Source organism: Aspergillus multicolor (assembly GCF_047715735.1).
Source record: "Aspergillus multicolor strain CBS 133.54 unplaced genomic scaffold BDW74scaffold_54, whole genome shotgun sequence".
Classification (NCBI taxonomy): domain Eukaryota; kingdom Fungi; phylum Ascomycota; class Eurotiomycetes; order Eurotiales; family Aspergillaceae; genus Aspergillus; species Aspergillus multicolor.
In genome coordinates this window covers 47,431-69,459 of record NW_027396005.1, presented here as the reverse complement: position 1 = coordinate 69,459, position 22,029 = coordinate 47,431, and the positions used below count along the sequence as shown (strand labels likewise).

The 22,029-nt window shown below is 50.7% G+C and overlaps 9 protein-coding genes across 9 annotated transcripts; 4 read left to right on the top strand and 5 right to left on the bottom strand.

Annotated features, from left to right (window-relative positions):
• Positions 1-1,172: 1,172 nt before the first annotated feature.
• BDW74DRAFT_163954 (uncharacterized protein) lies at positions 1,173-1,513 on the bottom strand. The gene is made up of 2 exons (XM_073726183.1): positions 1,302-1,513; positions 1,173-1,242 (listed from the first exon to the last, which is right to left on the bottom strand). Exons 1-2 carry the CDS (start codon positions 1,502-1,504, stop codon positions 1,218-1,220), a joined length of 228 nt encoding a protein of 75 aa, XP_073577876.1. The 5' UTR covers positions 1,505-1,513; the 3' UTR covers positions 1,173-1,217.
• Positions 1,514-5,626: 4,113 nt separating this feature from the next.
• Positions 5,627-7,152, top strand: BDW74DRAFT_163949 (bZIP transcription factor). The gene is made up of 3 exons (XM_073726182.1): positions 5,627-5,986; positions 6,034-6,602; positions 6,693-7,152. The coding sequence occupies exons 1-3, from the start codon at positions 5,812-5,814 to the stop codon at positions 6,843-6,845; spliced, it is 897 nt and encodes a 298-aa protein (XP_073577875.1). The 5' UTR covers positions 5,627-5,811; the 3' UTR covers positions 6,846-7,152.
• BDW74DRAFT_163948 (uncharacterized protein) lies at positions 7,139-8,032 on the top strand. The gene has a single exon (XM_073726181.1). It carries the CDS (start codon positions 7,340-7,342, stop codon positions 7,685-7,687), a length of 348 nt encoding a protein of 115 aa, XP_073577874.1. The 5' UTR covers positions 7,139-7,339; the 3' UTR covers positions 7,688-8,032.
• A 2,331-nt stretch (positions 8,033-10,363) lies between these two features.
• On the bottom strand, positions 10,364-11,793 carry BDW74DRAFT_118799 (casein kinase II subunit beta). Its single transcript, XM_073721961.1, has one exon. It carries the CDS (start codon positions 11,550-11,552, stop codon positions 10,455-10,457), a length of 1,098 nt encoding a protein of 365 aa, XP_073577873.1. The 5' UTR covers positions 11,553-11,793; the 3' UTR covers positions 10,364-10,454.
• A 610-nt stretch (positions 11,794-12,403) lies between these two features.
• Positions 12,404-14,945, bottom strand: BDW74DRAFT_189518 (transcription factor domain-containing protein; the record flags this gene model as incomplete). Its single annotated transcript, XM_073731992.1, has 5 exons — positions 12,404-13,444; positions 13,491-13,736; positions 13,783-14,512; positions 14,656-14,736; positions 14,788-14,945. 5 exons carry the CDS (start codon positions 14,943-14,945, stop codon positions 12,479-12,481), a joined length of 2,181 nt encoding a protein of 726 aa, XP_073577872.1. The 3' UTR covers positions 12,404-12,478.
• A 705-nt stretch (positions 14,946-15,650) lies between these two features.
• Positions 15,651-16,855, top strand: BDW74DRAFT_163940 (putative JmjC domain protein). Its single transcript, XM_073726180.1, has 2 exons — positions 15,651-16,652; positions 16,699-16,855. Exons 1-2 carry the CDS (start codon positions 15,705-15,707, stop codon positions 16,717-16,719), a joined length of 969 nt encoding a protein of 322 aa, XP_073577871.1. The 5' UTR covers positions 15,651-15,704; the 3' UTR covers positions 16,720-16,855.
• Positions 16,856-17,169: 314 nt separating this feature from the next.
• Positions 17,170-17,960, top strand: BDW74DRAFT_118757 (uncharacterized protein). The gene has a single exon (XM_073721958.1). The coding sequence runs from the start codon at positions 17,305-17,307 to the stop codon at positions 17,848-17,850; it is 546 nt and encodes a 181-aa protein (XP_073577870.1). The 5' UTR covers positions 17,170-17,304; the 3' UTR covers positions 17,851-17,960.
• Positions 17,961-19,713, bottom strand: BDW74DRAFT_118769 (uncharacterized protein). The gene is made up of 5 exons (XM_073721960.1): positions 19,502-19,713; positions 19,373-19,451; positions 18,591-19,326; positions 18,165-18,541; positions 17,961-18,111 (listed from the first exon to the last, which is right to left on the bottom strand). Exons 1-5 carry the CDS (start codon positions 19,632-19,634, stop codon positions 18,072-18,074), a joined length of 1,365 nt encoding a protein of 454 aa, XP_073577869.1. The 5' UTR covers positions 19,635-19,713; the 3' UTR covers positions 17,961-18,071.
• Positions 19,714-20,570, bottom strand: BDW74DRAFT_118768 (uncharacterized protein). Its single transcript, XM_073721959.1, has 2 exons — positions 20,079-20,570; positions 19,714-19,845 (listed from the first exon to the last, which is right to left on the bottom strand). Exons 1-2 carry the CDS (start codon positions 20,396-20,398, stop codon positions 19,794-19,796), a joined length of 372 nt encoding a protein of 123 aa, XP_073577868.1. The 5' UTR covers positions 20,399-20,570; the 3' UTR covers positions 19,714-19,793.
• Between the last annotated feature and the right edge of the window lie 1,459 nt (positions 20,571-22,029).

Here is a 22,029-nt window from a genome sequence, read left to right as displayed (position 1 = left end):
CACGGTCACACCATTTCTGGGACTATTGGAACTAAATGAACAATGAACACTCGCTCGACATGCAGCCGCGAAGTCATCGATTTCAAGCCGAGGTGGTCGAAATAGTCTAATGCTCCTTTGGTAATCTGCAGGTGCAAATGCAGATCAAAGTTCTTAGGTCAAGAGACACCAAGCGCGGTACCGTGCCCTCGGTATGGGCCTAGACATCCCGCTTATGGAATGTCCGGTACAGAGAAGGTATACAGACTGGAAGGGATGCTGGATTTCATTGTCGGACTTTCGGAGATTAGTAGACTAGGTGATGGGACTGGACGTGGTCGCCTGCAGGCAAATTCCCGGTTCTTTGTTCTGGCTCGCTTTTCGACTAGGGCATACAGTTTCCAGTGTCTATGGTAGCATTCAAGCCGGCTCTGCGGAGAATCTGGAGTAGCTCAGTGGCCTAATTTGAGTTTTTACTAGATAAGTAACCAAGAGATCGTCTTGTCCATTCTTGAAAAAACAAAAACAAAAGATGGACTGTGCCAATGATCTATTCCGTGTGACTGTACTCCGTACGACCAAGGCATACACCAGTTGTACCGGAATCCCCGCCGCTCAAGCTGAGTTGACTCTGGCTCCAAGGCTGGATTGAATGAAGGATAACAATGGCGCTTCAGGTGATAGGCTCACAATACAGTAGTGATTGTTGCTTTCAGTTCAAGTGTTGCAAGTACGTCATCATTGCCCACTGCTCGGATGCAGTGAAAAGGCAGCCTCCAGCCGCGCAGGAGGACCATGTTCGTCAGAGTCAAAACAAGGCTGGCTAAGGCTATGACTGTTGAGCAACGCCTTGGGAGCCCTATAAACAGGTAATGTAGGCTGTGCCTAGGGCATCAGCTAACCCATCAAGCTTGGTAATTGTTTTCTTGGAAGCGAAGCGATCATACATGGGATCAGCTGCCCATGTCCTGTGTGCCAGAGCCTGATGTGCTTTCAAAATAAGAGAGAATGTAGGGTTGACCTTGCATACGAAGTCTCGGCATTTGGCCCACAGCTAGTCGAATCGTTCTCTGAACTCGCATTTGCCACTGGGCATCTCTCTCAACCACTCGCAAGAATCGCTTGGTGAAGAGGCTCAAGGGTCGAAAGCGAGAACCCCCATTGAGCACCGGGAGTCGAAGCCATGAGGCAAACGTTGTACCTGTCTTCTGCCAAATTTGCATCGGAGTTCCTGCTGGTCAATCGGCTCGTTGTCCGTCCCCGGTTCGTAGTTCGTACCAAGAATACAGTCGATCAATCTCTAATCTAATTGAGATGCGAAGGAATTGGAGACTGTCACGACCTCAATCAGGGGAATCATTTGTCGCAGGTGATTGAACGGCCGGAGGAAGAACTTGTAGTCAAAGTCACGCAAACCAGGGTTTCCCGGATGGACAAGGTCGTCTTCATGGAAGGATACGATGAGGCGACGTATAACACAGGCTTTTCTGAGTATCTTGACCACAAGCTCTATGTTCTTCCACATGTAGTATATACTCTTCATCCCCCACGTGTATGGCGATTCAAGAACCACTCTGACTCCGTCGAGTATATGCCAGGGAAATAGATCGAGGCTGCGGGAGTCCAACTACATCAAGGTCTGGATGGCGCATTCTCTGAGCACAGAGGGACTGGAATCGAGTTGATGAACGTGAACACGCGAAAAACGAAGGCGAGTATCAGCATACGGGCCTATCTCAATCTGTAACGAGCCTCCGAAGAACAAAAAGTCGTTTAGTTCCTTGTACATGTCTTTACTGGCTCGTAGGATGCTTTCTCGGAGGATGCTGGCACGTAAGGAACAAGGGCCAGACGCAGGAGAGGCCGAGTCTGTTGACCGGCTCGGTTTCCCAGCGAATTCAGTCCAGATCAAGCGTCGAACATCATGTGGAAGTCGACTAAGGTCGCCTAAGCTTAACGCCTGAGACATGGCCGCTGTTAGAATGCCAGAAGTTGGATTCAGTTCCCAGTGTGGTTTAGCCAAAGGCAAAGGCACCCGTAACCCTCAGTTGAGAATGGTGGTCCTCGCATGGATGATATTGTGAAGGTCTGTTGTGTTAGGTCCAGCGTGTTGAGAGGGAGGGCTGGAGAGGGGAAACTGCGTGGTCAAGAACGTGGTGATGCAGCCCTGCAGAAGTCAAGGCATTATTAATGATATTGCCTCAGCAAATGTCTTTAATGGTGTCTGTTCTACAGAGATATTAGAAATATTGTCACGAGACATTGTATTAATTCAGCACCAAGCTTGCTTGTCATGCTACTCTGACGGCGTCGTAGGTGATCCAAGCTGGATTTGATACAACTGGAGTTTGATGGTAGAGTCAAGCATTGGTTCTATACTTGTAAGAACAAGGTGAGGATAGAATACTAGGCACGTGAGATCAAAGAGGATCCTACTACAGACTGGATGACCAAGCCAACTCGTCCTCCGTCGTCAGCCACAAGAATCTCCACGGACAGAACGCTAAGCCTTAGCCCTTGATCCTGGCTCATCAGACATCAGCAAGAGGAATCAAAGGTATTATTCTCCAGCCCGGACAATTACAATGACACGGGCCATGCCGACACTAGACCACTGAGCACCGCCCGCCAGTGTCCATAGCTTCATATGTTATATTGAGTCACACCAAGCCCTCTTGATTGATAATCTTCAGCCGGCTTACGGAGCAGCCATGGAATTGACTGCATGGACTCCAAGGTGTAAATGCCACTCACCATGCCAGTGCATTGTTTCGGCCCTTCCCGACCAAATTAGAATCTGACCGCTCATGCGGCATGCCTCACTGCTTCTAGAATGTTTGCTGAGACTTCGAGTCTGCTGACCGCATGGCTCTGTGCACCCATCCGACAATTCCATTGCGCGGCTCTGCTCGAGTATTTGCCGGGGTCGAAGCCAGTAATAATTACCGGGAAAGCCTGGCTTGATGATGTTTCAAGTCAAATCTAGTCGGAGAGCGATCGTGTCCGGAATTAACTCTGCTTGTCAACAGCCAGTCCGGTCGCCGTTTGGGTTACATGCAAACCAACAGCGCTTGTTTCTAGGCTCCCACCCGGTCATGAAGGTTTACCTGTTTGACCCCAGGTCAGGCGTCCATGATCTTGCAAACTCGGAGCCTTTGCATGAAACCGCAGCAACATAATAGGTTTTAGTATGATTGGCCAGCTCGTGGAATCCTGGACTGACAGATTTACGGCCTTCTAGGAGGGTAGGCAGTGCTGAATTCGGCGGAAGCTGCGGAGCTTGCGAGCCAGCCAATGATGCTCTGAAACTACTGTTGGATTCTTCAGCCCTACTTAGGTACTGGCGTACGCTAGCGTCCGTTGTCGACTTATCACGAAATAAAGTGCCAACTTGTTCAGCCGCGTCTCCATATCGACTCGTGAGGAATCTTCTCCAACCTGGGCCGCGGCCAATAAACGGTCAGCTGCAGGGCTCTGAGGCTCATTTGGCATAGGCGGGTTCTCAGCTGAACGCGTGGTCTACAAGGGATGGATTCGGCGGGGGTATGGCGGAGATAACGATATGCCGTCGGCTGTAGAACATACCTTCCCCTTGGCTCGGTTATTGGCGAAAACCGACTGACCATCACGCGTGGTCGCATGTCAAGTCAGCATAGTGATAGTAGCAAGCCGAGTCCACGAGCGAACTGGCATGTATCACAACCTGAACCACGAGTTTCATGTCATGGCACGGCAGGTCGGCTCAGCAAGGAGTCGGCCCTCGGGGCTGCTGGGAACCTGAAAGTATTCTGGACCCCAAAGGCAGGGAGCCAGCGTCAGCCACGGCAGAGTTCCACTTTGGCCTGATAGCGCATGATCCACATGTATAGGCTCTGCGCTTTCTAGGTCTGCACTGCTGTTATCTCCAGGGCCCGTGGTGAGTCGCGAGAGTCACGGTAATGAAGATTTGAATTGGGTTGGTGGTTTCACAAGTACAAGTTCCCGAGACATTGCCGGGCTTTCTAGGACGCCGCTCTTGACCTCAAAAGGCAGGATCAGGAACTGGGATCTACTCCGTATGCGATTGCGTATCCACCCTCTTGGGAGTGAGATCTTTATCCTTAGCCGGAGTGCCAAGATCAAGGGGTGCAACGTGGCCGAAATCGAGACCGTGCGTTTGGTCGATTGTGGCATGCTTTCTCGCCGCATCTCAGACGCAAGAGGTCATTTTCGAAGCGCCCCCAACTTTGGGAACCGAGAGGTAGTTGTGATTGGGCGAAAGGCGGATTCTTCATGTAAGGTGGGTGATACATGCCATGGGCCACGGCCCATCCTATCCCATGCTGGCGACTGTCGCCCTCAAATTTGTCATGACGGAATCTTCTAGTTAACGGAGTCTCGCTGGAACTAAGAGTCACCGGAGTTCAAGTCATCAACTAGGCATGGATTACTCCGGAATCCGAGATGACGGGTATGTCGCTATCTGGCGTGGAGGCCAAGCTCCAGCATGCTCTGATCCGAGCGCTATGGTTCGTCCGACGCATCAGCACACACTGCAGGGTCGAGCGACTCTGGTCGAATTGCGAAGGATGTCATTATTGACCGTCCATGGGCAATGCACTAGTTTCCTTGGGGCCATATTCAGCGCCGTCAATCGCAAACCCAGGGCCCGGAGTATCTTAAAATCAATATTCAATAGCCCGTTACTGAGTAGTGCACCACAGCAATGCGTACGTACTCTGGGCCGAGCTGATACATGGACGTGCAGCAGGAATCTAGGATATGCCGCTAATGCAGCATGGCTTCGAAGGAAGGATCAACAGACAAGCGCAAGATGTTAGAATATCACAGTGAGAAGGCTAAATTGTGTGTAACTGTAGATACGGCGTTGACAGTCAGAATTATCCAGCCACGCACTGACTAGGGGACTCGCGAAGAATTGCGCGTGGAGTCGTGGACGGCGTTGACAGTCAGAATTATCCAGCCACGCACTGACTAGGGGACTCGCGAAGAATTGCGCGTGGAGTCGTGGACGGAGTGATGACAGGAATCAAGGGAGTCGAGCTAGCCGCTTTCGTCGCTCGCCCGGCGTACTCGGATTGCATCGTACTCGTTCAGCCACGAGCCACTCTGCGAAGCAGAAACCGAAAAAGAAAAAAAGAAAAAGAAAAAGAAAATCAAGGAGGACGAACAAAGAAGAAACTGAAGACAGCACCAAAAGAAATAGCGCAGATCTAACCCGATCTTCATCTACGCTATACGCCGACAGGACTGGCACCTCCCAGGGACCATGGTCTAGTTCTACAGTCACAATTCACCCGCAACAGACAAATCATCGAGAATGATCATTACTGTGCTGGATGGGTCAGAGTGTGGACCATTCCAAGAGCACAGCCGAGTGTTTCTGGACCAGCCCCCCTGCCTGGGTCCTGCGTCCTAAGGCTACGCCCGTATATTCCACGGAGGTAAAAAGGGCGCTCGGTGATATCGGGTGTCCGGGGTTCCGTCAACAGCCTCAATAAGTGACGCAGCCTTACCAACACATGGCCATCCCAAAGCGATTTAAAATAATGCGAATTTATTCAGCTACTCGCACGGACTGGCCCTCTATCGCAACGGCTCAATGGCACTGCCTGTTTGGGTCGGAGTCCGGGGCTTAGCAACAGCTCTCTTCACTGCTCGAGTGAATAAATACTGCCTCCATGCCTCCTCGGATTTTCAGCCGCTATTCACATCGACCAGGCTGAGACTTTCTAGCCTCCTTCCTCCCCATCTCGTCAGCTGTATTAGTCCAGAATTCATACCCATCACCACTCCTTCACCAGAACCCCCACACATAGTCCTCTCTCATACATGACAGCTTCAACAATGCACCGTTCCTCCGGTTATTCGTATTCGGCGAGCTCAAGAAATCACAGCACCAGCAGTGCCTTCAGTCCCAATGCCAATCCAAATGAGGACTGGACCAAGATCTCCGACTTGGCTGAACGGCGCCGCATCCAGAACCGCATTGCGCAGCGGAATTACCGTACGTCTTGTCCTCTAGAGGTCTTGAGCGAATCTAACTGGTAACAGGCAAGAAGTTAAAGCGCCGCCTGGAGGATCTGGAGAAACGCGCCGCCTCAGCTTCCGAATCACCAGAACGGTCCCTCGAGAAGTCAGAACCCCCAGTCAGAATGTCGGCCAAGTCTCGCGCAAAGCATGCCCGCGCAACCAAGTCCACCTCGGACATCCACAGCCCTGCTTCGACAGACCGAGCTTCATACGATAGCTACTCGACGCAGGAAGATCGCGGGTCGATGTTCTCATACCAAAGCACACGCCAGCTTTCCACCTCGCCTCCGCCCATCTTGTCCTACCCCCCATACTCCTCTCTCGACCCTTACTCTCACTCTTCATACGGCAGTCATCCATCACCATACCACCACTCCTTCAGTGATCCTTATCATCACGATTACCCGTCTCCGATGCCATCTCTCCTCCCACTTTCAATGCACGGCGCCGGTCCCGCAACCAAAAAGTACTCTTACGGCGACGACGATATCATCAGCCCTTTCAACATGAGCTACGCCTCGATGGCGGGAATCGACCTCTCTCCGCCGCAACACCATCACCATCACCACGCGGAGAATAGTAACGTTCCTGTACATACCCATACCCTCCCTTCCATCAGGGCGACGTACCCGCAGTTCCAAAGCAGAAGGAGCTAACGAATTTCTCTTTCTTCTCGCCAGATGCCAGCCTTGTCGCAAGGATACGGCGACGACCAATCTGAAAGCTCGCCTTCTACCCCCGCGGAACCGTCGCTTGCCTGTCCCTTGACCCCACAGTCGGAGCTGGAGTCGGACCAATTCTCTCTTCATTCTGCGTACCCTCCTCTACTGTGACTTTGATGTCTACCTCCTTCTCTTCTTACGACTTATGATTCTTGCTTGTGTTTTGTTTGCAGCTATTGTTCCTTCAACACGATGTGCAATAAAGCTGGCTTGTTCTTTCTATAGGATAGATGCATGGCTATCGGCGTTACTTGGCCTGGTTTGAAGACTGGACTGGAGACTGGAGTACGCGGGAAATTGAGCTCAACCCCCTTCTCTCATATCATATTACTAGACTACTACTACTACTACAATTCTACTATTCCATCACTTCTAGGTTTGTTCCATACAGATGAATCTTATCGCAAACCTATTTGATTAAACCACTGATGATGCGCGCGACTAGGCTAAATCCATCTAAGTTGTACGAGATGGGGCGAAAACAGACCCCGACCAATAGCCGCCCCTTTGGCCCCCAAACACGGCGCAACCATGGCTCACCATGACTCCTCCTCATTCGGTCCCTCGTATGTCAAAATGTAGAGCTGAAAACCAGACATTCGGAAATGCTCCGCCGTCAAACGTGGGTGCCATGGGAGCGCGTGGAGATAGGGGGAGGCTGTACCCGTACAGTATACGCTGTATACTACAGTACAGAGCTGTTTCCACGTTCCTTACTCCTTAGTTCGATGGCTACGGCTCTCTTCCTTTGTCTTATCCGTTGGAAATCGGAGCTCAGTGTATCCCGACACTCCGATTTCCAACGGACTCATCAAGCTGCTGTTGCCTTATGCGGTATAACTAGATTAATATGGCTTTATCTAATTCGCTCGGATGGGAGCGGGCGGCTGCCTAGGGGTACGAGTACTAGGAGTCGCCGAGTGGGCATAACTATTCAAGGACCTCGGACATAAGTATGCAGCCAGGAGTTTACAGCTTTACCTCCATGGTCTCCAGGGAGTGTTGACTCATAGTTGCTGATTTACTCCGTACTCCGAGTGACAGCAGCAGCGATCCGGCACCATCCGCTTGGGAATACTTAGTCCATACCAGATAGATTGACTCCAGGCTCCAGATTCAGCGCCCAGGTTAGACTGCCGCGGACAATGAAAATCAACAGGCTAAGGAAGAGGCGGCCGCAGCTCGTATAATCCCGGTAGCGTGGCATTAACTTGATCGGGTATTGAGCTCGTCGCCCAGGCTCGTCCTCGCCTGTTTCAGAACGCTGAAGCCCAGGTTCCAGGATTCCAGCCCCCAGGGCTCGCGCCGTCGAGGTTTCATGAATGATTGTCAATTAAATGGTAATTATCATGGTATTAATATAATGATTTCTAATCGGCGGCCTAGTGTCGGGTCGGTGTCGGACTCGGACTCTATCTCGCGTTCGGTCCGCGCACGAGGGATAGCCTATTGCTGTACTGTAAACTGCAGCAGGGATTCATTTGCGAACGCGAGCGCCAACACGATGCTGCGCCTCGGGCGTGCCGCGACGCATCTCGCCTTGAACAAATACTTTGCAGTATACGTTTACAGCGTACGGACTTCTGTGCCCAGGTGCTGGCGCTGTCAAATACCCAACTGGGCAATTGTGCAGCGTCTCAGGCTGGCAAGCTTGCGAACACGCATACTTCTCCCTGATCACAGCCACAGACGTCAAGTCCGAGCTCGCAGATCAGTCACGTAGATAGAAATTAAGTGCTGAGCTGAGAAGAGTAATCAATGACAGGTAGGTTAGCTCCAGACCCCAACCTTGAGGCTCGGAGGAAGCCAGCCGGCCAGAGACCAAGGCTTATCAAGCCATGGCGCCAGGTGTCGATTCCTGAATAATAATCACACCTGAAAGCGTGGGAGTCTGATGAGCAAGCCCCAAATGCCGGCTCCGTCTGGGCTCCGCCCTTGAATTCGCGTCGGAGTAGTACTGCGGGACGGAGCTTCGAATTATGCCGTTTAGATGAATTGTTAATCAATAATGATCGGTCATTTGATCGCGCGTCCAGGATGACCTCCGTCAAAGAACTGGAAATGGAACGCTGGAGCCGAGCCGGCGAAACCCGAGCTTGATTTGGAGGCTTGTGACTTGCTGGCTCGTATTGTCATCCGAGGAACGCAATATGGACCGGGGCCGGGGGGAGAAACAAAGATTAAGCACGGTGGATGGAAGTGATCACCCGTCAGCCAGCCTGAAGATTATGGCTTACTTCAGCCGACGGAATTATCTTGCGAGCGGGACCCCCTTTCCCATCGCCAAGGCATGGGGATCGTCCTTTGACTATCATGTCAAAAAATGTCTTCACACTCCAGGTCAAGACCCAGGCAGACAGCGACGTGTCGTCTGCCGTTCGTAATTGAATGGACGAGGCTCAGGCCAAACTGTGCTCCGCAGCCTATCTATACGCACGCACTGGCAGGAGAATGTTGGGCCAAGAATGTTCGTAGCCTATTCTGTGTGGCCATCAAGGGGGCAGAGACCAATCGTTGACGCGGTAATACGAGCGTCCCAGTAACGATTGAGCCTCAGCCTCGTGGGATCAACAGAGGATTCGTCCAGCGATAATCGCTTTATCTAGCTTTGTTAAGTTTCATCTAGCGTCGTTAATGGCTGCTGTTTGCGTCTGTGCTAACGGCACTGCCACGGCCATGAAACCTACTACCACAAGGGCGATGGTACTTTTGCGAATCCTAGCCTGATGGGCCAAGGGCAAACCCGCGCCAGGGCGGCAACAAAGGTTCAAAAGTCAACTCATGTTGGCTATAGTCGAAAGTCCAATGTTGAGAAATATCTGTTGAAGGCACTAGGTCTGCCTTGTTGGACTTGCACCGGCTGCACTATTCATATCACACCCAAATCATGTTGAATGACCGCGCTTCCTGCTGGACGGCCGATTGTCTGCCGGGGGTGGACATAACCTTGTATAGAGTAGCACACAGCGACCTTGATATCAGCGCGCATCTGCATCTCGTCATTCTCACGCGATAGCCCTCGAGATCAAATTTCTCGCGTTGATCTTTTCTCAACTCCTTCGAGACTGATGGATGGCAGTCTGGAACAACACTCCTCTAGATATCATTTTGCTCGTGCTGCCTTGCACTGCATTAGGTATAGAGCCAGCGTATCGGGCTACTTTGTCTAAATCTCAATGTAGTGATGTCTAGATATCGGAGTCAACTAGCGTTCTTGGGACGAGGGGACTGGGAAATACAAGCACTTATTGCAGCAGGAAACTCTTGATTGGTCGTGGGAACACTAAGAGACCGTGAAGGCTATTCGGATTACAGGAACCCCCAGTTACGTGCGCTTCTGCAACTTGGGAAGGAGCTACTCACCTCGGTAGGCTGTTCTGCCTCAACCCTAGACAACTACGAGGATACTCATGCAACGCGTAAAGGAAAGAATAGAGAGATACTCTGCGCCTTGCATGATATACAGCAATAGAAAATGTGACCGAAATCGCGTGTAGTTGACTTCCATGATATAAGCGCTGTGCCAGGGATCCGCTCATGTATTGATTAAGGTTAAGATGACGCAAGACGCCTTGATGCGGTTGGAAAGCACAAAACACTAGACTGAAGAAAGTAGCAAGAAAAAGAAAGGCGTTTGCAGAATAAAACTGTGTTCGTAGTTAACCTGCAAAGAAGAGAACGATATGTAGACATGATGCAGTAATCGAAGTAACGAATGAATCAACCCTCCACCCCGTTTATGTTCATCTGATCTGGGTTGTACCGTCGCCGCCGCATCGGAGCCTTTTTCCGTTGCGCGATAGCCGCGTCAGCATTTTGCGCCTTCTCGCCTCCCATATCTGCGTCCCCATCATCATCGTAATTTTGTAACGTCTTGAAATAAGACATCTCGTCCAGCTCAAGGATATCTGCTGGCTTCATCCGCAGCCACTTCATGCGTGGACCAGACCTCGATCGCTCTGAAATTCGGAAACCATAGATGCGCGACTCGTACAGTCTGCCTTCTCCCAAGCCGGGACAGAAGTTGACTGTCCGCATGCCATTGAGCTCTATCGGATACACAGGACGAGGGGTATCAGATGTAGCCTGGTTGCTCGTACCCGCTGAAGTAGTGGTCGTAGTCGTGGCAGTCGAGGGGAAAGAGGCTGAGCGCGTCGGTGAGAGAGTAGATAAGGGGGCATCGAAACGGGGCCCGATCTCCAGATCAGGGAACGTCATGAAGAACAAGCAACCGAATGTGGTACCGAAAAAGGCACCATCAACAGAGTGGAAGCGGCTGTTGGGGGGAGTATAAAGATCCTGGCAACTTGGGCAGAAGAGTTTCACGGTCTCTTGGCCTGGAGTATCCGAACGGCCCACGGGCAACACTTTGCATCCATTACAGTACACTCGCGGGCAGACGCCGAAATGCTGCAGCTCGTACTTCTCCAGCATCTGCTGGATACCGGGCCGAGAAGTAATGTACCGTTGATGAATCAAACCGTAGAGCAGCTCCGCCGAGCTCTCAATCACACTCAAATCGCTTGCAACCCTCGTGTGTCTGCGCTCCCTTCGATAGCCGGGCGGTTTTTCATCACCAAGTATCTCGTCCTCGTCTTCTTCCTCGTCCTCATCTTCCTCTTCATCTTCGTCCTCTTCCGGTTCTACGTCCAAAATCATCTCCAAAGCTTCCTTGTACATCGGCACCTGGGACTGCAGCCCGGTCAGGTTAAAGTCGTCTTCGATAAAGTCCTCCGAAACCTCCGCAAAGAACTCGTGGCCCATGAGCTGACAAAATGAGGAGATCCATGACTCCGGGGCGCCATCGGACGACGACATATCGAAAGAGTCTGAAGGGACAGTTGAGGACGGTGTTGATTCAGACAGTTGACTCAGATCCAGCCTATCGAGGCCGTCGGCCAACGCCGAGCCTACTTCTCTCGACACGGTGCTGGAATTCAATTAGAAAATCGACAAATCAAGTCGAGTAGCGCTCCGTGGGAGACCAGGAGACCAACAGCCAATTTCCACGAGTCTCAAACTCCTGATTCTCCTCTACCCTAGTCTAAGCGGGGAAGAACGAGAAGCAAGAGAGCAAGAAGGAGCCTGATAGAGGAAAGCGGAGATAGTGTGCGCGGGCCAGGCTTGGTGCTGTCAGAAGAGTGATGGTTTCCTCCTGATAAGCCGAGGGGTCATGTCAATGTGCGGGACCGGTGCTGTTGTGCGATGGCTGAGCGTTGACGCGATCCTCCGCTGAAGTACCCCAGAATTTGACACTGATCAAATGTCCACGCAAAGAGAAGCCTCGAGGTATGACTCCTTCAATTCCGGGCAGCTAACGGAAAAGCGCGATAGACGTACGTTGAGGGGTGAATTTTTCGTTGCGGGTTGGTGAGGCGATCGATCGACGGAGGTTGGACGGACCTCCGAATTAGCCTCGTGGGGCGGTGGGCAATGTCCAGCGTAACACGATATTGTAGAACGAAATGCAGGCGTTCGCCTAATTGGGACATAGACGAGATTTAGAAGACCGATTACTCAAATCGCCATTGTAGATGTGGTCTTAAGGAGGGATTGAGCAGCTGAGATACTACCAGAGGTAAAAGAGCAAGAGGCTAGTCAGTCACGTGATAATTCCTGCCTCGGGCTCGATTGCTGCCTGACAGTACTACGAAGTATACATATTGAGAACGAGCTTGAATAGATAAGTGCTAAACATGGGTATCTTGTCGAAAAACAGTACAAGTAGCATCAGTCGTAGCAGGTCAGAATAGGTCACGTATCACGCGTGCAAATTCACCTTCGTCCCCCAGCACGCCTGACAGTCCTTCTCCAGTATTCTGAAGCTCACCTTCGTGACCGATGAAACCATTCATCCCATCGGCTGCGGTCGGGCCCATAAAGTTTCCAAAGCCCCCGACCGCCTCAAATAGTGCTGTGAGCTCATGGCTCATCTGTAGTCCATTCAAAGGGCTATTCCCTAGTTCACCCATCCCATTCAAAGTACCGTAAACTGACAGATCTTCCATTGGATGGCCAGCCAAGCCGGCCATTGCAACAGCGGCCGACGAGTGCGGGTCATTGACGTCTGGTCCATAAGGGCGTGCAAGAACGCCCAGTCTCTCACCAGTTTGTCTCAGACCTTTGATCGTCTTCCATAAGCGTTTTGAAACGTATGACTTTGTGCTGAACCCGTTGACAAGATCTAGCGCCAAGTAAAATTCATCTCGTACCTGACGATTGAACTCATTCGGTGCATGGCAGACGGCCAGGAACAGAACTGCCAAGGCGGCAACGAGGAAGTAATTGAAGGTGATTTGCTGTGTGCGATATATGTCGGAGGTTTGGTTGAGTCGGGTGAGAATACGGACCGTGTCCTTAGCGACATCCACCACCGTCTGAGCATGTCCTTTGTCTTCGGCAATGCTAGCGGCAGAATGCAGAACCGGCCGATATATCAGAGTCCGCAATTGGTTCATGCGCAGATACAAAAGTATGCGCAATCTTCTAATGCCTCGGCTTGCCGTTTCACTTTGTCTCGGTGATTCGCCCGGATAAAACTTGAGAGATTCCGGAATCTGCTTATACCATTGAAGGACCTGATAGTCCAAGTATCCGATCTCATCCCGACGTATGTCTGTTGCTCCATCTGAGCCTAAACCGGAGTACCACACCTTCGAGCTGATGCGATTATACGTAATCATGCAACGCAAGTACTGCATCGATGGATCCTAAGATATATAAGTAAGGTGGCTTAGGAAGGTTGAGGTATCTTACTGGTTCCATTTGGTCAATGTCTTCGTCATGAATTGAGAACGGCAACCCCGTACCAAAACTCCACCGTCGGTCCAACGAGTAAATCGACCAGAATATTCTGACGATCTCGGGCCACTGTGCTTCATCGGGAAAATACTTGGCCAATGCATCTCTTCTATGTAGTCCCATCTCAAGGCACATGCGAGAGGCCACGCCAATGATCCGATAAGCCAAGGCATCCTCGTCCGTATGAAAGTGATATGTCGCCTGTTTCATCAGTGGGAGTCTACACAGTAAGACGGACGATACTAACCATGAGTCCCAGGAGCTGAATAGTTTTGACGTCTAGCGTATCCCATATCTTGGACTCAACAACCGGCTTCACGTTCATATATAGCCGTCGACCGAGCTCGCTCCGCCCGCCACCTTCCACGATGAGGGTAGTGGCAAGGATAAGCTTGATTAAACTTGTGCTATCATCTTCGAGGCCATCCGCACCTGCCAGACCCTGGTGCATAAGTCCGGTTCGCATTGCCGCCTCCATAAAGGTATAAAGCAAAGTGACTTGTTGAATAACGTGATCAATGTCGACAAGGGGATACATAATACCAATTTCCTCCTCGTATACTCGACAGAGCCGCAACGCCTCGTCTTTCTTAACTGCCCAGATGGGGTCTTTCGATGGGTGCATGGGCTGAGCTGGCAGCACAGAAGGAGGTGACCCTGTCGGCGTAGCATGGGCCGTGGTCAGGTCATCCGGTATGGCCTCTTCAACAGGCGCAATGCCCATATGTTGAAGGCTTGATCGAGCAACGTCAAAGTTGAAAGCCGAGCTGGTAGGGCCATGAAATCGAGCGTGCTTCAGGCGAGGCTTGCTTGTTGGGGGATGCATGGGTGTAAGAACCGACCCATCACGAGAGAAGTTGTCAAATGATGGCGTATCAAACGTAGCCCTTTGCGCGCGTAGTTCACTAATATTGCTGAAGAGGCTAGTTACTTGATCCTGCAGTTTGGAAATCTCTCTTTTCATTGATAGAAACTCCCTAGATGGGTTCTTAATTAGCTGTAGTGCCTCATATTGATACTGATAGAGCATACTCGGAGTCCTTGAAGTTGTTATTGCAGCAGTTTGGTGCGTATCGGCCTGGATTTGGTCAGCGATTGAACCAAGCATCATCTCGGGGACGAACATTCCAGCTTGAGATGGCCGCATCGGTTGCATGGCTGATTTCCATTACACTTGATCTTCCTTCGCTTACATTCATTGCTGAAGACCTTTTAGCTAAAGCTGCAAAGGGGTTGAAGGGAGGGGGCATACCAGGCTATTGATATGTATCGGTTCCTTTTTGAGCGCGTCTGCCCGGCCGGGGCCTGTTCCGCCTTTCTCTTTGCACTGTCTACAGCCGGAGCGTCTGTTTGCTCTCCGGGAGAAGCTTGCGACCGCGTTGCATCTACCTGAGGGGGCTCTGAGTCCATACTGCAGTCCAACTCGGATGATTTGATCCGGGGGTGGCGTGTAGGAGGTCAAGAGAAAGTGCGGAGATATTCCACGGTTGGTCTTGAGCAGCGGGGTAAGTCCGCTCCCCAGATCCACCCTGGTGCATGCTCCCTCCGGATAATGGATATAACTCTGGCATCTCGCTCCAGCCGGCGGCTAATGACGGGGAAGATATAACCAATTGACTTTAGCATGCGTATGTAGACTGCAATGTGCTAGGTTCTATATATGGCTCTGAGTACCAAAACATGTCTACCTTCTGCTAACAAGTCCATGGTCTACAGTCCATTCCGTGCATTGACTGAAAAGCAATGAGTTATTACCTATGTAGAGCATCATGTCTTCAAGTAGACTAAGATAGTATATTCGGGCTGGTTCGCCTGTGGTATTCGTTGCTTTTTGTGATCCGAAAGGGTGCAGAAGTATGGACGCAGATTCAGGATCCCTCGACAACCAAAATACATAAAGGGCACGCCAAAGTTTCATACCCTCTAATCCTACTTATACTTATATTCCATAATTATAAAGTATCTCGTACCGCAATCAACAGCAATCCGGCATATCTCATGGGCCTCGAAACTTTTAAGCTACAGGTGGATAAACAGGGTGTACCGAAGCACGTGCCCGGTCAAACCCGACCCCGCATCGACCAAGTCCCAAATTAGTACCTCATGGTGTCACGATTCTATCCCTTCAGCTGTTCATTCAACAACTTGCGACAAGCACGCGGCTGTCTAATGAAACTTCAGAAATGGCTTCTGTTCACTAATGCTCGTGTCCGAGCTCAACGGCTATCGATAGTCATCTCCCATTCCAGCCAACTCAGACGTCTCAAATCTTCCGCGCATTCCCACTACAAGCCCTTGGAGGTCCTTGAAGATGCCAACATAAACGCATTCCGCGAGGAATACTTTATTCCAGAGCAACCTGTCCTTCTTCCACGCCGATCCTTTTGCGACCTTCCCGCCTTTGAGCGGTGGTTTCACCACTCCGGCATCTCGCGGCTGAACACCGAATACCTGGCGGCACATGGCGCAGAGGCTCTTGTTCCTCTGGAACTCACGCAATCCCAGCAATCCGCCCCGAACCCCGAGAGTATAGAAGCGAGCGATTCAGAAATTAGCTTCCGCAAATTTCACGCGCCGCTAAGTCTCTTCCTCCAATGGATCCGCGAGGCTGAATCTTCATCGCACGCCCAATCTCGTCTATACCTGGCGCAGTGCCAACTCCTTGACCTCCCGCAGATCCTCCGTGACGATTTCCCGACGCCTTCAATAGTAGCGACAGCCGGGAAGGGCGATGTTTATGATACAAACGTATGGATTGGATACCCTCCAACCTACACGCCTCTGCACCGGGACCCAAACCCTAACCTGTTTGTCCAACTTGCCGGGCGCAAGACTGTGCGGCTGCTAGCGCCCCGGGACGGGCAGGTGGTCTTCTCACATGTGCGCGGACAATTAAACCGAAGCGGGGGTAGAGAGGCGGCCGCTTTTCGAGGCGATGAGATGATGCAGGGGCGGGAGAGAGCTTTGCTGGAACAAGCTGTATGGAATGATGTGAAAGACGCATCCGGCCAAACCTACCAAGGGTTTGAAGCAGAGCTCGAGGCGGGCGATGGGCTATTCATCCCTACAGGATGGTGGCATAGTATTAAGGGGATGGGCGAAAGCGTAACAGCCTCAGTAAGTTGTTTGCATTGCACAGTAGTATCTATGCTGATATTCCCAGGTCAATTGGTGGTTCCGCTAACTAGACCAACCATGAAGTAATACATATCGGAATTTAAGATGTACACCCTCTGGCCTGCATACAAGGAAGATCCACCTGTTAGAGTATCTACGGCGTAAGCATGTTATCGACCATGTCCATAACATAAATTGTCTACTCCGTACTATGAATTGGACATGGTCCCAAGCCTATAAGCATGTAAGGTTATAGTGCTTTAATACTATTTTTAAAGGACCTAAGAGACTTATAGAACCATGGCCTAATCGCTGCACGGTGGCTACCTGGCCTTTCTTATATGCAGGCCAGAGGGTGTATAGCCGCCACTTAATGTAGCATCTGATCTTTGCAGCGGTCCTTGCAGCCGTCATAAGTAGTATCAAAATCATAAACAAGAAGTAATTTTATGATATAAGATAAACTCAACTCGACAACTACCCCATAGTTCAGGTTTCGAGGTATATGCATAGTCCCGCAACTTCTAGAACGTCGGCCGACACCGCGGCGAAAATTCCAGAACAACACCTTTCCCCATCTTAACCACTACATCATCCCAACGACTAGACCAACGCAACGCTCCTCATTCCCCCAAAATAAAGAAGCCATAACATGCGCATGTCCCGCGCAACAACCCTCCTCAACCTCCTGCTCGGTCTCCGAACTGCGACAGCAACAGCGACATCAAGCTTCACAAACACCCTATCGAAATCCCAATCCCCCGCATCGCACCTCTTCGCCCAGTGTCACGCAACAAACCTCTACTCCTACCCCTACGCATCCCTCGCGAAAACATCGCACAACTACTCCACAATGTCCGCACAGAACTCGAACCCAGAACAACCGCATCCCCAAAACCAGGAACAAGACCAGAGCTCCGAGAAGAAACCCATCCTCGCGCTCCCTGACGCATCCTCCGCTTCTGATACCACTCAACTCGATGTCAATGGTGATGGGGTGAAGTTAGACCACCTTGGTCCGTTAGTCGTTAACACGGATGGCACGCTCGCGCGGATCGGGAACTGGGCGCAGATGACGGAGATCGAGAAGCGGAATACGCTGAGGGTCCTTGGGAAGAGGAATAAGGAGCGGATGGAGAAGTTGAAGGCTCAGGGGCAAGCTCTCGGTCAGCCTCAAGAAGGGGAGAAGGCTGAGTGAGTGGGATTTAGGCATATGCTGTGAGGATAATTGGGGTACTAGAGGGTGTGGATTATAAACTGTGATATGGTAATTGCAAGCAAGCGTGGTGATTTTACGAGCACTGTATATAATTGATTACATTGGATGCATGCGGGGCGTTGACTCGTTATCATAATCTACCATAAAGCTTCAAGTTCTGAATGTTCTATATTGTTGGGGACGAGGTCGATTTTGACAATTCAACTGAATAGCCAGTCGCCGAATCTTGACAGAGGATTGCTGAGCTTGTTAGAATATTGCAAATCAACAGCATATTTAGAAGATCAACACACCTTGCTGTCTCTGGTACATAGTTCCTTGTGTACTCCTCAATCTCGTCAACACCCGTGACGAGATCGACCTCTTCAGGTTTTCGAATGGATGTCCTGTGGATGAGCTTCCAGCCGATGTATATCACAGGGAAGACGCCGATCATTGTGTACGAGAAGAGGAATGTCGGTACGTCCCAGTTACCTGGCAAGAAGACCTCGTAGCCGCCAACGAATGCCATGACCGTTGTTGCCACCAGCGCAACGTACGCAACGTACGGCTGGCCTAAGCTTTGGTAGGGAAGAGACTCGCGGGGGATACCTTGTGCGATGAGTGCTTTGCGGAAACGGGTATATGTAAACGTAATAACAGAGAAATTGATGAGTTGTGATGCGGTGACCTGTAACCTTGTCAGACCATGGTTGCGTTCGATTTAGGAGATAACATACCAGACTGATGATCCAGTTCAGTACTACTGATGCGCTGTTCGAGACTTGAAGAAAAGAGATAAGCCCGATCAAGAGCACAGCTATCACGCAGTAAATGGGCACTCCAGATGATGTGCATTTGGCGAACAGCTGCGGGGCTTTACCATCAAGGGCAAGTCCGTACAAGGTTCTGCTGCCGCAGTAAACGTAGCTATTGCCCGCGCTGAATACAGCGAGTAGAATCATTGCATTGACGATGTGTGGTAGAACGGGGATGCCAAGACGATCCATTGCGATTACATATGGTGATGCTGCGGCTCCAGGTGCATCGTTATCAAAGGCATTGGACATGGTCTTGTCGTTGTAGGGGACAAGGATCCCCACGCAAAGCGCTCCAAGGACGAAGAATGCAGTGAGACGGTAAAACATCCCATTGTACGCTTTTGGCAAGTTTCCTCGGGGATTGACGGATTCACCAGCAGCCATGGAAATGTAATCCGGTCCTGCAATTGTGAAACTGGCATTGATCAAGCAAGCGAGGAAACCTAGCCACCTTCCAAGGTCGCCTTCCTTGTAGTGCTCCGCGAATGCACCGGGCTCGTTCCAGTACCTAAAGCCAAATCGATCGTTGATTGGATTGCCGCCCACCATTGTTATAAACGTGAACAGAATCAAGCCCACACTGAGTAGGACTTTACTAGAGGCGAGCCAGAACTCAGATTCTCCATACCATTTCACTGCGAAAACGTTGAGAAACCTGGCAGGAGTTAGTATGCGAAGAGTTTCAGCCTCGGCAGACGCACGCAAAGAGGACGAGTATAATAGCAAATATCGCTGCAAGAGGAATCGCATTGGTCCAATAATGTATAAGCAAGCTGCATGCTGGATGGCGTTAGCCGTGCTGAATTGGACCATGGTCAGAAATGAGTTACCAGTAACTTCCATAGGCACCATGGCAGCTTCGAAGACGAAGAAATTGTAGCCAGCAGCAACTCCAAAGGCATCATCAACGTAGCGCCCAGCGAAACGGATAAAAGGCGACGAAATTGGCAAGTATGTGACCATCTCGGCCAGACCTAGTACGTGCGTCTTAGTAACTTATCCCCCAGTGACATTGTATCCATTGGGTTAGATCAAAGGCTGCAACTGGGCAATGGCGCATTGGGTAGATCTGCATCATGTGCTTTGGGAGAAGGTACTGTTGCTGGCGGTGATGGATATTGTTCATAAGGAAGGGGGCTTCGTACAAACAGTTATACATAAGATAACCGTACACCTATAAGTAAGAAAAGTATAAGATTTTGAAGCCTTTCTAGAAGGTAGCAGAGCCACGCAAGAACAAAAATAGCGCAACCAAGATGACGGGCTGGTAGATCGCAGAACCACAATCCAGGAAACTGGATTGCTTCAAGTCCATTTCATTCCTGATCTCACAAGTAAATGTGCGCAACCCTAATGGGGCGCTCCAGATGGGGACCGGATTGGGAGCAGCAAGGCGAGAAGACTTACCATAATGTGTATGCTATGAAGAGGCTCCCAGGACCGCCTTTCGCCAACGTTTGTCCAATCTGAACATACAATGCAGTGCCGATTGTACCACCAATGCCGATGAGTTGAACATGCCTGGGTTTGAGTCTCCGGTGTGTATGGTCATAGACCGGCTTCGACCCCTCCTCAATGGACTCCTCGCGGTTATCTATCACTGCATTCTTTTCTGCGAAATCACCCTGGTTCACGGTCCGTTTCGTCAGATTTCCAGCTGCTATATCGTAGCGATTGGCGGGTGATGATCCATATGGTGGTGCACTTTCGGGGTCTGATCTAGACATTGCTCGAGATCAGTAGATGCGGGGAAGTACTAAAGGAGAGCTGATTTGAATAAGAATGCGACAAACAAAAGGAACAGAAAAGATGATCGAAGACAACAATTGAAAAGGGAGCCCGGAGGAAAAAAAAAAAGAGGCTAAGCAATCTAATAGATTTGACAAGCGTGGGGAGAAAATCTGGCAGGCGACACTGCGACAGCCATCACCGGAGCGTTACCGGTATCATAGAGGGTGCTTACCGGAAAGAGCAAGGAAGCAGGCTAGCAGCCGATTCCCCAGGTCGACTCAGCAAATAGAAACTGTCGAGTGGCCATGGCTTTGACCAGCGTCCCCACTGTCAAGTTGGATCCTCCGTTGCGCCGAGGTACATGGGATTGAGAGAAAAGTGAAGATAACGACAATGGAATTCAGAATGGCCCAGACACTTTCGAGACAAGATAACCATACTGCGTAATCGCACAGATCGCGGCCCACCAAGGGCGAATTAGATTCAGAAAAGAAAGCACATCAAGGGGATCGCCACGAGAATCTCCAACTGCCAACTTTCCGGATGCAGCCATAGATAGGCAAGAAGATAAGGAACATGCGACAACCCAGCGAGATCATCCAAGGAGAAGTTGACTTTGTTCTCAATCTGGAGGAATCGCAAAATAACACGCGAAATCCACAACTTCAACATGCAGTAACGCCGTGCTGATATGTGCCTTGCTTATTACCTACAGTTACTTCTGGTCGCCGATCACGTCCATCTGATCAAGCCACTAGGCTCTGGCCGAGTGGACTGAATCTGAACTGAACGGACTCCCTGAAATCACCGCAGCCAGGCTTGTTCTACTACTGTGCTCAGTTTCGGCCAGCAACTCGAGGCACTGCAAAAGATTATGACCAACGTACCGAGGCCTATGAATGCGCAGCATGAGCTGGACCTCCCACTGCACAACTATTCTGCCCGTCCGGCGCGAAAAAGCAGGCGTTGTCTTCGTAGTGAAGATAATGAGAGAGCTCCATTTCATTCTGCTTCAGGTCGGCCTCGTCCGAAACTCGATGTCCGGATTTATTATCCGGGTCAAGGCCCTCGCTGGCTGGTCTATCGGCATGAAGGTGTTGGCGTTGTCGGGTTTCCGACTGCTGCGTTTGACTGAAAGACATGATTTTTGTGCGAGGTAGGATGTCTGCTCACATAAACCGGACGGGGGAGCCGGTTCAAATACTGCTTGACATTTGTGGCACGCCGAGTATAAGCGTCTCTGGCAGAACGTTGACTGACGTCAATCCTTCAATAGCTCTTGGTCTTAAGGATGCCCGCAGTGCATGATATATGTATAGTATATATATTCAGAGGGAACTGTTTTATAGTGCACTTGTAAAATGTCGGAATCTGTAGCGCTTGCACTGGAGGGAGAGATGATGGACATGGACTGGCTGTCTGGGCACAGCCTTGCCAACTCATAACCCCTCAGAAGAGCAACCTATAAGAATGTCCCAAATCCATATTTTAATTAGAACCTCACTTCAGTACTGCAGAGCTTGAGTCTGCAACAAGGGAACTCCCGGTTCCCCCAAGTTCTCGGCCCCCGAAGCCGAACCGCCTGGGGTGGTGATTACTACTGTGAACGTGAACTTCCCCCACTTTC

Bases quoted from the DNA above. Each gene is read 5' to 3' on its own strand.
- BDW74DRAFT_163954 (XM_073726183.1), bottom strand. From the start codon at position 1,504: ATGTGGAAGAACATAGAGCTTGTGGTCAAGATACTCAGAAAAGCCTGT. The intron at 1,243-1,301 runs CTTCGCATCTCA...CGAACTACGAAC, and splicing joins GTCGTGACAGTCTCCAATTC to CGGGGACGGACAACGAGCCG.
- BDW74DRAFT_163949 (XM_073726182.1), top strand. From the start codon at position 5,812: ATGACAGCTTCAACAATGCACCGTTCCTCCGGTTATTCGTATTCGGCG. The intron at 5,987-6,033 runs GTACGTCTTGTC...AACTGGTAACAG, and splicing joins CATTGCGCAGCGGAATTACC to GCAAGAAGTTAAAGCGCCGC. The intron at 6,603-6,692 runs GTACATACCCAT...TCTTCTCGCCAG, and splicing joins CGGAGAATAGTAACGTTCCT to ATGCCAGCCTTGTCGCAAGG.
- BDW74DRAFT_163948 (XM_073726181.1), top strand. From the start codon at position 7,340: ATGCTCCGCCGTCAAACGTGGGTGCCATGGGAGCGCGTGGAGATAGGG.
- BDW74DRAFT_118799 (XM_073721961.1), bottom strand. From the start codon at position 11,552: ATGTCGTCGTCCGATGGCGCCCCGGAGTCATGGATCTCCTCATTTTGT.
- BDW74DRAFT_163940 (XM_073726180.1), top strand. From the start codon at position 15,705: ATGAAACTTCAGAAATGGCTTCTGTTCACTAATGCTCGTGTCCGAGCT. The intron at 16,653-16,698 runs GTAAGTTGTTTG...TGATATTCCCAG, and splicing joins GCGAAAGCGTAACAGCCTCA to GTCAATTGGTGGTTCCGCTA.
- BDW74DRAFT_118757 (XM_073721958.1), top strand. From the start codon at position 17,305: ATGCGCATGTCCCGCGCAACAACCCTCCTCAACCTCCTGCTCGGTCTC.
- BDW74DRAFT_118769 (XM_073721960.1), bottom strand. From the start codon at position 19,634: ATGGTCACATACTTGCCAATTTCGTCGCCTTTTATCCGTTTCGCTGGG. The intron at 19,452-19,501 runs GTAACTCATTTC...AACGCCATCCAG, and splicing joins GGTGCCTATGGAAGTTACTG to CATGCAGCTTGCTTATACAT. The intron at 18,542-18,590 runs GTATGTTATCTC...ACAAGGTTACAG, and splicing joins TGAACTGGATCATCAGTCTG to GTCACCGCATCACAACTCAT.
- BDW74DRAFT_118768 (XM_073721959.1), bottom strand. From the start codon at position 20,398: ATGTCTAGATCAGACCCCGAAAGTGCACCACCATATGGATCATCACCC. The intron at 19,846-20,078 runs GTAAGTCTTCTC...TCTTACTTATAG, and splicing joins TTCATAGCATACACATTATG to GTGTACGGTTATCTTATGTA.